The 14,713-nt window shown below is 40.5% G+C and overlaps 1 protein-coding gene across 1 annotated transcript in view; it reads right to left on the bottom strand.

Moving 5' to 3' along the window:
• Positions 1–2,601: 2,601 nt before the first annotated feature.
• LOC121622874 (transmembrane protein 132C-like) overlaps positions 2,602–14,713 on the bottom strand; it is a 149,239-nt gene continuing 137,127 nt past the window's right edge. The window contains exons 8-10 of the mRNA XM_041959921.1: positions 13,339–13,648; positions 5,418–5,609; positions 2,602–4,865 (exon numbers count right to left, since the gene is read on the bottom strand). Coding sequence (XP_041815855.1) covers positions 3,783–4,865; positions 5,418–5,609; positions 13,339–13,648 — 1,585 coding nt within the window. The 3' untranslated portion in view covers positions 2,602–3,782. The remainder of the gene's footprint in view (positions 4,866–5,417; positions 5,610–13,338; positions 13,649–14,713) is intronic.

The following is a 14,713-nucleotide window of genomic DNA, read 5'->3' as shown; positions in this document are numbered from 1 at the left end:
GACCTCATAGGCCGTACCAGGCTCAACAGCACAGGCAGGAGTGAGCTGTTTTCTCTCTCCGTCATCTTCATTATCCGCACGGTCAGCGCTACAGAATGTGCATGGTTGGGGTGGAGGCAAAGGCATGGCAGAACACAGGAGGTGGGTTTAACACCAGCATTAACCAGCTCTTCCATTTTGTCAGCGAATGCCAGAAGAGGTGAGCCAGGGCAGAGGGGAACGTGAAGGGAGGTGGAATTGGAAAACTGATCCATGGTCTGTTTTTTAACATACATAGAGAGTGTGGTGTTTTTTTTTTTTTCCTGTTGGCAAGGCTGCAGCCATGTGAGCTGGTTGTCAACACACTGACACTGAGGTTGTGTTGGAGGCTGCTGTGCGTCAGGGTGCATCGTCTTAGGCCTGGCCGATGGGTAATGCACGCTGAACCAAAAATGGTCGATCAGTACTCCAGAGCTGCTTGGATGGAGGCAATCTGCCCTGACAAGATGCCTGCGCCCCAGAACAGATTTAAGTCATCCAGAACAAAGGCTTTGCTGTGCCATGTGTTCTCTGCACTCACATCACTGGCCCCCACATGTAGAATAATTTGATTAATTTGGGGGTCCTGAGATATCAGTTAAGGCAGTTTTTCTTTATGTCACAGATCATGGCATGTGTGAAGCAGTATGTTTTAATTTTCTGTACCACTTATATCCCTGATCGCTGTTTCTCCTACAACAAAGGCTACAGGTTGAACTGTCTCTGTGTTTTTTGCCCTGTCACTCTATTTTCATTCATGCCTTTTCCATTGGCTCAAACTAATTCCTCCTTGCCAATTCTTATCACCATGTATGTCCACTGCTGTCTCATAGAGATTTATTAATGGTTCAGACCTTTTTTTGTTTTGTTTGAATGTCGGGGCTGACTGTAGTCTGTGTTTATGTCCGCCTCTGGCTGTCCTCCAGGTGTCTGGGGTTTAAGTTAGCTGAATTGAAGTCAGTAGGAGTACAGTCTTCCACTTATAAGTTTTGCATCCAGGTTATCCCAACAGGAAGCAATCTCAGGCACAGCAGATGACTTCACTGTTTTTGTGTTAGTGAGTTTGAGAAAAGTTGTGGTGCCATTTAGAGTTAGCTGTCCATTTAAATCAAGTTGAATTTTCCTGAACTGGTGGGAAACCTTGAGAGAGTGTCATAGAGTTCAAAGGTCTTAAACAGTGAAGCATCCCGGTTTAAAGTCTGAAAATCTTCCGTTGTAATTTATGGCAGTCCGTGCACGTCATCAATGCGGATAAACACAGAGGCATTGGGTTGTCCAAGGCGCTGCTGTCAGTGGTCCAGTAAGTTGCTGTTTGGGAACTGAAGGCAGCTGAAAGTCGATAAATTGCCCTCCCAGTGAAAGTTCTGACTTTGGTTGCACAGTGAAACACTTCATAAGACCTGCAGCAGTTAAAAAATAGCTAAATGAAAACAAAGCAGAGGAAAGCAAGAGAAATGAGAGAGAGAGAGAGCGCCTCTGCACTATAGCAGAGCAAGAAGTACTCGGCACCTTTTCTGTTTTTAATTATAGATAAAACATTGAAATATTTGATTTATTGTTGAACCATCACATCACCACGACCTTGTAGAGATGCACAACATTCATTTGGATGTTGCACAGGCTTTTATACATCTACTTTGATTTATTGACTAAAAACATAGTGCTGTTTGTAGAATGTGCATCACGATCACAGAGCTCTGGCTTTTAAATATCATGTTTACAAAAAAAAGGCTTTCCTGGTATCTCGAATGCACAGGTCCTTGGAGTTTGTTGTAATTAGGTTGCAAATTATATCTGAGTACTGTAGATTCATTGGTACAGGAAGTGGGCAAGACAAATTACATAGAAATGCCACATTAACATGTAATAAGACTGAACTAAGTAATCTCTAATTAGGTTGCCCTTTCAGAAAGGGGAGCATGTCTGTGATCGTGTGGGGAAAAAATGGTCTGAGAGGTTTAGAAGCTTTTTAGGGCTCTGGTGCACTTAGCCTAGAATCTTTTTAACAGCTAATTAAGATACACAAATGATACTCACAGGTATTATTACATGAGGCTTAATGCAGATGCTAAGAATGTTTATTGTGCTTAACCTTATACTTTCCTCTACTGCATGCAGCTTTACTTAAATGATTTATGCTTTGTTTTTTGTTTTTAAGTCTAATTCTAATCACAGTGTGGGGTGCAACAACTCAGCAAATTATTACCAGCACCCATCAATAGTTTGAAATATTATGCTTAAAACAAACAAACAAAAAAATCTTTTAGACAATTACCTAACACTCATGCACTGGGTAGGGAAAGTCGATGAATATGTGAATGTATTGGTGGTTTGGAGTGCTGGGATGATAGGTGCAAGATAACTTATCTCTCCTGCTTCAGCTGGCAGCTGCACCGACTGTCAACAACAACAGGCACTTCATTTTGATATTTGATGAAGCCACTGTCTGTGTACTCACAGAAACCAGTCAGATGAGCAAAACAAGACAGACTTGAGAGAAGAATACAACAGCCAGAAAAATGAATCACACAGCAGCGTGATGGAGAAGAGTCACCTTCAGTTTTAATTAGTCCAGCAGCCAATTTCAAAACAGAGATAGAAAATGATGGACCAATACTAACATGATAAAAGAAAGAAGAGGTAAGACTTTGGGCTTTCACTTCAGTTTGTGGGAATTTGTTCATTGTCATGATTCTTTTTCTGGGATCCAAAATGTCATATACAGTAGTAGAAATTACTTATGTGATTGTCTATTGATTCTCTTGATGGTGTTTTTCTATTGAATATTAAAACTATTGAAACTAATTTACTTTCTGATCAGGCCATATCAGGATTTAAAGTAGTGTAAAGGTCTACTTTATATGAAGTATGCAACTGAGTGAAAGGGGGTCACATAAACAGTAACAGAAAAAGGGAAAATGTACGGGCTAACAAAATGTTTTAAACCAATATCAACATACTGAAACCAACCCAAATCTCAGCCCCATGAGGAATTAATGAATTAATATTAAACTGACATGTCTCCAGCGGTATTGGTATTAGCTATCTACACACTTTCATTTCAGAGACCAGATCAGACACACATGCCTCCTCTTTAATAACATCATGCATGGATCTGGATTCCGGAGACAAAACAAAACAAAAACTAAACTACCAAACAAAACCAAAACAAAACCAAACAGCACTTTACAAAATGATACTTTACATATAATACCTTCAAATCAAACTCTGCATTTATATACAATACAAAATTGCTTTTAACTCTTCTCTCCTAGAGTCTATAATTGCTGACATGTGGTACAGAGCATACAGCAACTCTTAAAAAAAGCAACAAAGCGCAAAAAAGTACAACAAATACGACATTAAAACATGATGATTTAAAAAAGAAAACATAAAACATAAGTACATGGCGCATAGAAAAGGAAACTGAACCTCAGTTAAAGACAAACAACATACATATAAGTTAAGCAACAATATCAAGTTCACATTTTCCCCTTTATAACTATGCAGTTGTGTCATCGCATATCATGTCTCTTTGTAGTCTGTTGTTTTACCCTTTCTACGAACTGTCATGGAAAGAACAGAGGTTGAATGCTCAATCCTGTTGTCATGGTGAGGTACAGTTTAACAGCATCCCCAGTTTGTGTTCTGTACCCTTTTTTTCTTTTCCTCTTTCCTTCCCTCCCTCCAACCCTCATTCCCTCCTTATTCTGAAGGCATTCAGGTGAGTTTCTCTTTAGTTCATTGGAAACACCCAGTACCCCCTATGCAATGTTCTTAATTGCATTCTCATTAAGCTTTTCCATGTAGTTCCTAAGATCCTTTGAGTCCCCAAGCTCGATGTCCGGACATACCCATTTTATCTCACTGGTCTGCACTAGTGCTAATGGGCTGAGCACAGGACATCCATTACTAGACTTGACATTGGAAAAGGTGGTAAACTTCACCCTCTTTCTCTTGGTGGTGGGTGAATTAAGCGACTCATTCCTGTGATCCCTCCCACTAGAACTACAGCCTCCCACACCATTATTACCACGCTGGACACCTCCATTCAATAGTTGGCTGCCTTCCTCCAGGGTACCGCCCAGCTCGTCCTGCTGCTGCTGTTGCAAACAAAGCCCCTCCTCTTGGCCCAGCCAAACCCAGTCATGGGCATGGGGCATGGCTTCTGGGGCCTCCAGGGACAGGTGCTTGCTACGGTACTTATACGCATAAGAGATGCAGTTTATGAGAAAAACCAGGATGGCGAGACAGAAGACCCCCAGCAGGGCATACATTCCAATCTCCAGGTCTGTCAGACCTCGTCGGGATGGTAACAAGTCCTCATCAGTGCTGCGGCTACGAGGGAGCTCTGCCTTGTCTGGATATTCAGAAAATTCGCTTGGGACCCTCGCCCCGCTGTCCGCTGATAGACGGCCCCCATTAGGTCTCACTGGTACGTGGCCCCTGATGGTAGTGGGGCCACGGTTGATTAACCCAGTTTCCATGTCAGAGATAGATCCACCATAATATGGAGGATCAGGGCGTGTTCGCCTGTCTCCTGGTTGTCTGTATTGCTCCCCTGGCTGACCAAGCCTTACCTGTATGTTTGCCATTCCAGTGGCTAAGACAGTACGTCGTTTTCCCTTCTGGCACACCTCTGATGGGCTCATTTCAACACGCACAAGCAGACCCTGACCTTCGCCCTTGGCAGCAATAATGGGCCACTTCCATGCCGTACTGCGCTGCACCACCACCACCTGTTCATCCAAAGAGGTTGCTGCCAGGGTAAAATGGGCTGGGTTGTAGTTGTCTAGAGGAGTCATGGATCCATCACTGAACTGGAGCCAAGCACTGATGAGGGACTCCTAAGAAAGCACACATACGAACAGAAATTGGTATCAGTGCAACACCAGACAAATACAAATAACAAACAACCCTGAAAATAACTGCACATTTCCAGCTAATGCATAAAAATGACTGGAAAATAAAACAGAGGAACATGGTGGAAGCAAAAATGAGCCTTAATTACAGTGGAAAGGCTCATAGAAACAATAGAGTGGATATGAAACTATTCTCCTGAAAGCCAAATATTCTGTTCTCTCCAAGGGAAGAGACAGTAGCCTTTTTTCCATTTGAAATTATAATTGCAGGAATAACAGAGCTGTTCAGTGGTTGGATATGCAAATCAAAGAGATGGCTTCACTATATCAAGAGTGAATTAATTATAAAGGAAAAACTTCAATGCATATCATAGACTCCATAATGACACTGCTCCGGCTCTGGACTTGTAAGCAAAATACAAAGCATGACACAGTGCTAATGCAGAAAAGATGAGACTTTCCTTCCCCTTGTATTAGGTTAAGAAATGATTCAAGATTTAAAATGGTGCTAGACATTTGGCTGTCTTGGATGTGTACCTGTTCGAGCGATTCAATGACTTCCTGTGTGGTTGCAGTGGCGACGATGGCTCTGTTGCTCCCTGGGCTGAGCTGCAGGGACAAAGAGAGTCCAGATACCAACTGCACTCCCAGCTCTGTCACACTCACTTTATCATCCAGAACCCTGATGCTCCTCTCAGCCAAGACCGATGATGTCAGAGGGGACAGCACCTGCAACACACGCAAACACCTTCCACTCATGATAGTCCATTAAGATCCGAGATGACATTGGTACTGTGAATGAAGAGGAAGGGCCAATTTGCTTGCGGCCACTGTTGTTGACAATGATGTCAACAGATGCCCTGTAAGCTGAAGCCTGCACTTTAAATGGGCTTTTTGTCACGAAATGTCTTGATAGTTACTTCTTTGAATTTGGCCACGCTCTCTGGGTTCCAGCTGTGCTCAAAGCAGAAATAAACTGGTATCAAAGCAGATATTTAGACACATATCTGCCTACAACTTTGATGGAATGTCACCTTGTTGTTCAGAACTATAAAACTGTCTTATAAAGAAAGCACAAAAATATGTATTCTCAGAATACACTGCGTTATGTCAAATATCAGCCCAAACCTGACAGAAGTCCCCCAAATTGAATGAAAAAATATGTTGTTTTCTAACTGCCCTTCAGAATGACACATAAAAGCCTTTTTATATCTGATGCCTCTTTCGACTGGATGACATAATTTGTCTGCCCTCCAAAACTGTTAGAAATCACAGTTGGAAAAATGAATTATTATTATCTGACATTGCTTTGGTCAAGGTTTGTTTATTTTTAGGCACAAGAAGATCATGGTTTGGGATATAGTGTCTACTTAAGGGTTTAGAGTCCATCACTGTCATGGTTAAAATCATGCCCACTTGGTTATGGTTAAGGAATGATTGTGGCCATGGTTAAAAGAAACCAGGCTTTGCCACTTGAATGTATATGTTGTTTTGGGGCATTTGCTGGAACAACAGGTGCAGGTATTTTTCTTGGGAGGACAGCCTCCCGACACTGGTTTGTATACCGGGTCAATAACAAGATATTGAAATGGAAAAGAAATTACACTTGTTCTGTATTTCATGTTATTGAGTAATGGAGACCGCATACTTAAGATAAAGAAACATTGCGATTATATAAACAAATACACACTAACATAATAACGCTCCTAAACACACTTCTCATACATTCTTTATTTCTGAGTTGCCAGAGATGTAGGCATGTAAATAGTTGTGATATTGTTATGAGATGAGAATCCCTCCCATCCGCTCCAATTAGGGCTCCAGTCTCTCCTTCAGCCACCCCCGCATGGCCGCATTTACCAGCCATAATGAACTGTCAACACTGATCACTGGCTCATTTGTACAGACCCTTTTCCCTGTTTTCTTCCCTTTCAGTTTACCTCATTTCATTTTCCCGTTTGCTTCCCACACAGTGACACTGATATCCTTGAATGTTTAACACAGCTAAAATCGGTCTAGTCTCAAAAAGAAAAAAAGGAAATAAAATAACCTTATCTTTGAGATGAGGGCAAAGGTAAAAGTGGCAGAATGGTGGTGAATATTTCCACAAACAGTTTTCCAGGTCTGAATCTGTTATTTTTCTTAACAGATAAAAGGAAAGCCAAATAAGCAATGACACATAATCTTATACTGGAAAACTATGTGCTACTGAAATGCTTTATGTTTACATTGAATTATATTAGAGTCTGGCTTCATATGTATAAAGCTGTCAGTTGCATTTCTGGTAGCCAGGGTATTCTGAAACCAGCATCATCATCATACTTGCTTTGCTCCACCTTTGGTATAAATTCATACCATTGTAGCTGAGTAACTCATCTGTTTGCTTTATATTCGAATCAAATCAGGCTGAATTCAAAAGATGCCACATGCTTTGCTGACTAGGAAGTTAGGTTACTGAAATATATCATTTTCTCTTAGCAGAAAAAGCTGCCCGGCTTCCAGCCATGAAAAGAATGTACTGTATATTCCTCCTCTACAGATGCCAGAATGTGCATCTATAAACCCCCTACACAACTCCCCACAAGATGTCAGGAACATTTTTGCATCCCTCAAATTGATCAGCAACCCTCTCAACCTAACCCTGACTACTTACTAACAAATGTCCAGACTTTCTGCTGCTCTCCTTTCAGAGATGTCAAAGCTCTGTTCCATGATTCTGTGGAAGTCGTTAGATCCCTTCTCCTTCCCTTTATCAGAGTCCTTTGTTCAGTTTTCAGAGATGTCGTGTCTCTCCTCCAGCCCATTAGAGAGATTGCAGGCCCGGCCTTTGGCCTAAATCCATAGCTGGGAGAATCCTCCACCAGACACATCAAGTCCCTTCCTCACACCAGTTCCAGAGTTTACAGGTTGCTTCATTCCACCCCCAGAGAGCAATTAGAGGTCCCTTCCAGGCTTCCCTCTTGCAATTCAAAGCTGTCAGAGTGTGGTCTTGTATGATTTCAGTCCAAATCTCGGAGGGCTTTCACTACCTGACCCCACAAAATCCCATTTGCACCTGGATCTAGTTTGGTGCAACCAACAATATTACATACATGCCAGTGTTGCCCAGTGTCCCATCATACTGACACTTTAGCAAAGGTTAATAGCAAAGTGTGTTATGCATGCCAGTAGTCTATCCATAACATGTCAGACAGACAGTGCTTAAAAGGATTCATTCTTTTCTCTTGATGCACCATTGAACTTGCAGCCCAGTCTATTAATGATGAAATTACCAATTCTATGGCCAATATGGAATCTTCTAATACCTCAGTGGCCTTTTGAAATCCTTGGCTGTCATTTAATTGTCAAATCCAAGTCCTTCATTGTAATTCTGAACAGTTTGATCAAAATAAAACTCCTAATGCGTTATGCATTCAAAGCCTTAAGAAATTGGGGCACATGAGAATGTATTCGCACTATGTTTCTTGGATGATTGAGGCAGGGCTCCTTTCATTTTTTAAATGAAGGAGTACTCAAGTTCACATAATCCTTTTCACAATGTCCATATTTGCTTATTTTGTGTCCTCTGGGTTTGACTTTCTGACAGCATAGCTCTTGACGGCAGTGCTGTTTGGCAGGCAACCCACATCTCAGATTTTGGAGCACATGAACTCAGAATAGTTTAGCAGTATATCGTTGACATCAGTCTGCACTTGCAATACCACTCAACTGTAAGGTAACACAGAAAAAGATAAAATGGCATATTCACAGTAGTTTATTATCTAGAATGGACCTAAATGACTGAAAACCTCTGGCTGCTGGGAAGGTGGGACAGAAATGTAAATCTGTGATATAAAAAAGCAGCTTGGTCATATACTACCTTTGAGAATTTCTCTTAATGAGCCTCCAAATACAAATACATTTTGGAAAAACAAACTTTCTTTGTTCTTTCCATATTTGTTCTTACACATATTATTATTAACAGTAACATCAGTGTTAGCTAAATCTGCCTTCTCTGGCAAATTTGTGTCTGTTTTGACAGACAAATGCAGAATTAGACATTAATTTAAAAAACAAACGTAAGGGACAGAAATGTCTTCCCTCTGTTTGTTTCCTAATGGATCGAGTTTTATGAGGCACATTAACTTTATCAAGTGTTAGCTTTAAAATAGCTTTATCAAGGTTGTAGCTATATTGATCCATCACTAAAACAGAGACAAATAATAGACAGCGGTTGTTTCTGTCCATTACGTCTGTTTTTAATCAGAAACTGCAATTGTGTCATTATAGTCATTATAATTGACTTAATTGCTGAGTTCTTGCAGCCCAAATTTTTAGACATCGTCTGTGATTTCCTGATCAACGTAATTAGATCCTGAAAGACTCCCAGCACATATGTTAACCTTAAGAGGAAATTGTGATATTGAAATGGGTCGTGCTGTTTTTAGGAAAATTAGGAAAGCCGCCCAAATACATAACCCTAGTGGTTCACTGAACTGATTTCATGCTTTGCTTTGGCCATCTATCTCACTAAGTGTTTACATGATTTCTCTGGATTAAGCCCAAAAGCTTTGTCCTAAATCAAGAGCATGTTTTTATTCAGAATGATTTAACCTTTTCACAGTCCACCAGAGGAGCAGACCAAAGACCAGACAGAAAACATCACTAACGCTTTTGGGTACAAAATGTTGATTAATTAGTAGAAGCATTAACTATCAATCATGTCTGCATTCAGCGGTACAATTAACCTTTATGTTTAATTATGTACTTTATATTTCAAGGAACAGATATGCTCACCTATAGGCTACTAGTAATTATAATTCACTGAGATCTAGATCAAGTAGGAATGGAAACTGGAACCAAAATATTATCTGAAATAATTCCTTCATTTCCATGTCTCTTATGGGTTAAAGTCCCATGTATTTTTATAAAGCCTTCTTTGTAACTGCGGTGATTAAACTTTCATTTCAGTGTCAACAACTGGAAAGCACTTGTGATTGAAGTTGGACCTAAAATTGATCTGAATTAGACATGCCACAGTCTCCTTAACACAACTGTCAATACGCCTGAGTCCACTTGATTGATTGTGTTTAAAATCAATGAAGTGATGGAGTGTGTGAGTGCATGTAGGAGAGAGAGTAAGAAAGGTTTTTTACACATGTCCCGCTCATATGTACTGCACATATGCCTTTATTCAATTCATTAAGTGTATTGTCCATATGCTGTAACCATCTCTGAAATCTGAGGCCAGCAAGGAAAGACACCCTAAAAATGAACTTAATTAAAACCTTTCTAACATTAATTAAAACCTTTCTGTCTTTATAACAATTGATTTTTAGGATTACAAATGTAGTTTTTTTTGCAGAGTTGATGTTATGCACTGCATTACATTGAAAATTATTCTTTTATTTGATCAACCCTGTGTACCAGTGTAATAGTAGTGTAGTGCAGCATTTGAGGCTTTCATTATACAGTCTGTCGAATGGCGTGTAGAGCCATTTACCCCGCTTACCACCATATAACATCTGCACAGATCAGTAAGTAATTCTGTCAGATGATAACTTAAGTAATATGAATTGTCATGAGTGGTACACATTTTCAGCTTCTCATTTTTCTATTACATCACCATTAAACTCAAAACACGGTGATCTGACATGTCTTTCCAGTCACTTTTCCATTTAAAACATATCCTGGCTAACAGTGAAAAAGCACTGTATCTCCACATAATCACTTCTGCAGCGCTCGCATACTGTAGCTCTTCACGGCTCTTGTGCTATCTTGTAAATGCCAGATTGATGTTGATTTACAGTGCGAGTGGACACATGTACTGTCCTGAGCAAGGACCTGGTTGTACTATGTGGGGATCAGACACTTACATCAGATGTATCACTTCTGCGGTGCAGAGGGTTTTTTTTACCTGCTGCACACACTCCATCTTTGTTGGATGTGGTTGTGTGCCAGCCATGCTTTCCAAAGAGATTTAAAGTAGGACACTTCTTAGCTGGTACTGAATTAATTAACTAGATCATTTTAACTACAGAATCATGAATACATATTGATTTGATTGATTTAATGTGCAATTCAAAACCCCCCACGAGGTTGCTCTGCTTGCCCCATTGCCCTTGGTACAGTGAGGTATTTACTGAGTTTAAACATTTTTTTAAACAGATTGTACTTGTGTTTTACACAGTTCTCTATAGTTGCTGAGGCTGACATTTTCATGACGGATTCCTGGGAATCAATTTCAGTTTTCATCACGTGACTGGGATGGGACAGGAAAATAATAATAATAGTATATTATAATAATTATAATAATAATAATAAATGTGATTTAAAACACTGTTTTGAACATAATTCTAGTCATTCTGTCAGTCATTATAGTACCTCAGCTTGTTTAAAAAAGGTTCCATCAACCTTAATCAGTCACTTATTTATGCATGCATCACTCTGTGAACATGTTAGGTGATCAAAATCAAACCAATATGTTGTGTGACTGACAGCTGCATGCTGGGTTTGGCTAAATGCTAAGTACTTAAATGCTCAGAATGGCTCCTCCAGTGGTGACTTCTACATTTGCCACACTTCTGAGGAACTTCTTCTCTCAGTGAGATGTGTGAAGACTTTTTACAGTTTCTGATGATTTCTGTCACAGTGACTGCAGAACCTCACTCAGCTCAAAATGTTTGAAAACTTTAAGGAGTACAGTGGGAGAGACAGGCTGAGAGGACTGGTTGTAATACTAAATAATCATGCAAAGTGGTTAAAGCAAGAGCATATTGTAGAGGACTTTGCGGTGCCCAAGACTCAGAGAATGACATTCAGACAAACGAGTACGTAACAGCTAGAGACATCAACAACCACTGTGTTGCTTAACAGTGTAGCGTTGTGTGTGCAAGCTACACTGTATGTAAAAACCGTGCAGCTCCCTTCCCTTTATGTGTGTTTGTGGCTGATGCTGCTGCATAGTTTAGTTATAGTGTGGTCAGTTATAGTTTGCACCTGCCACAGTGTCCATAGATCTTTTTCTTTATTATTGGTCATTTGTGTTTAATTACTTTCCTCTTTTCTGGTGCCTTCTAGTGAAGCTATACAGAAGTGTATTTATAAGGTCAGTGTAGCAACTTCAGTAGATATTATGAAGGCCATGTCGTGCTGCAGGCATGCTGCTGCACACATGTCACGACACATAGTTGCCCCATGTGTCTCAGTCAATATATAAATATTGTAGGATTCGTACTGTTTGTATGTGTGTATGAAGGAGAGAAAGAACAAGACTGTAGAGGTGCAAGCTTTTATTAGATGTGCCACAGAGCCATGTTTGTCTGTCAGCTCATGATAAGGCTGAAGTATTTGCGCCGTGCTACAATCAATGTAGTTATTTTTGTAACTCCATCACTCGCTTACTCCAGATTCACTATATGTGTAGCTTGCTTCTGGTCTCTCTAAACACTTCACCCATTCACTCTTTCTGGGAGCAGAAGAACTCAGAAAAACCACAGAGTCTTAACATGCTCTTAACGCAATAAGTTTCCTATTTTATGCATTCAGAGGATGCAGGACAACTCAGCATTTATTCAGTTATGTCTCTGGCTACATGATGAATACACATCCAATATTCACTCTCCTTTTAAACATGTTGCTGTCTCCGCCAACTCCTATGAACAATATCCACGTCTTAGCCGCTAGATCCTCCACCTTGTTCACTAGCTATTCTTGTATTCTAGTTAAATGATTGTCTATCTGGTGTTTGGAGCTGGGTGGCCAGGGCACATGGGGGTTTATCAGGCCAAAAACCTTGCAGAGATGCAGAGTTTCCCCTGTTGCTTCCTCAATATGAGCCACCGCTTTCACGTCACTTGCACGCTTGATCCATTGCTCATATAGAAAGTATTGATTAGGGGAGCTTCTCCTTGCCGCTTTGTTATTTAATACCATGTTGTGAACAGAGAAAAAGTACACCCTGCATCAAAATCAGTATATTGTTATTGATTTTCTTATGTGAGAATTGTCTCTGACTTTCCCAAAATATAAGCCTCGTCCTGGACCTGTATCAGATTTGTACAACAATTCAAATAGTTCCTATGCTGTGGTTGCTGATGGCTGTTACCGTGGTTGGAGAAAGAACTGATCCAGTTAGAGCTCTATTGGTCCTGTGTGTGAGTGAGAAGACTGACAACAGAAAAACTGCCACAAAAATGCCAGCAAGCATGGATGAGAACTGACACAGCTTTACAGCTTTACTAAGCTGACTTATAAAAGTATCAATTAAAGCATATTCCATTCATTGACGTGACAATGAATGGAATATGCAGAAACTGCTAACATGAACATGACATCAGACTGAAAAACGAAGTGAACCGCATGCAATTACAGTGTCAGTTTGCTAATCAGGTTACCAAAACACACACACACACACACACACACACACACACACACACACACACACACACACACACACACACACACACACACATACAACCTGTAGCTTGGTGGTTCCAGCGCTAAGTCCTATTAGGACTTGGCCCTCCAGCAGTTGTGCAACCTTCGAGTCCGCCAGCCTCAGAGAACCCTTGACCAGTTGTGTCACCTCCACCTGCCAGTCACTACCCAGCAGGAAGTTCTGCTGGCCCAGTCCGTCCTCCTCTGAGGCTCCTCTAACTTCTCCAGTATCTGCCACAAAGTGTGTGAGGACTCGCAGGGTGGTGCTCTGATACTGGGCCACACAGCTGTTCTCCGCCCTCTGGTCAGCTGCATCGTCTTCATCCTTGTCATCGGTGACCCTCTCATACCTACAGGAATTGGAAAAAATCATCAGATGAGCAATGGGAATGGAGCAGAGATTAGTTACTTTTGACAGTGAGGCTATAGAGACAGATAGCCTAAGTATACTTTAGGTTGTTTCTGGGGTAAAAAGAACTGAAAGCTCTTTGTGTGTGAAGTCCTTAGGAGAAAAAGACACTTTGAAGGTTATCACCAGTACAATTATAGTTTTTCCTATCAATGTAATTCATTTTTTCTTATCACCATTAAAGCCCTCTGATGTATTTACTGCAGTGAAAGCCTCTACTGTCTGTTGTGCTGCAGGTTTTCCCGACCTCCCAAAAGTCGTAGGCTCCCAGTGTTTTCAAAAATCCATTAAAAACAGCTTGCAGAGACAAACGGCTGCCTTGCTTGCGCTCTCATTTTCTTTAAAAGGGCAACTGATATTTTGCTGTATGCCTGCCATTTATTTGGCCCACGGCAAACACTTTGCAGATATAGCCATCTCAGAAGATATGTTTGGGGGCAAATGCGAACCCAGTAGGCGAATTTTGTGACACATTTGTTCTGTTCTTTTCCTCCTGTTTAAGTCAAGTTTATATGGCCTTTTATCACATTAACAGGCTCACATTGGACTAGAGAAGGTAGGAAAGAAAGGAAGGAGAAAATTACCCTTTAATGGGAAACATTACAAATAGTGTACCACAATTTAAGAAGATAAAATATAGTGTCACAGCCATTACAAGGCAAAATTTATATTACACCTAGATATTTGATAGACGTGTTACTGTACTTAATGTTAAAAACAGTCGATATATTTCTGAAAGACAACTTTCCAACACATGATGATGATTAATTGGCTGCATTTTATGCTATTCTGCTCTACTGTATTATATTTTCGAAGCAGTTTAACTCACTTCATGATTAACTAGAGTTTACTGTACCTCCTCAAAAGTCCCAGCTCTATCACAAAATACATTGGAACTGCTTGTAGACACAAACTGCTTCTTTTGCTACTGTAATACATCATATTAAACAACAACATATTGTATTGTTTGTTCTCCGGGCTGAGCCGTGGGAGCTGCAGTGACGGG

Source organism: Chelmon rostratus, chromosome 19 (genome assembly GCF_017976325.1).
Source record: "Chelmon rostratus isolate fCheRos1 chromosome 19, fCheRos1.pri, whole genome shotgun sequence".
NCBI classification, from domain to species: Eukaryota; Metazoa; Chordata; class Actinopteri; order Chaetodontiformes; family Chaetodontidae; genus Chelmon; species Chelmon rostratus.
This window is presented reverse-complemented; position numbering and strand designations above follow the sequence as displayed.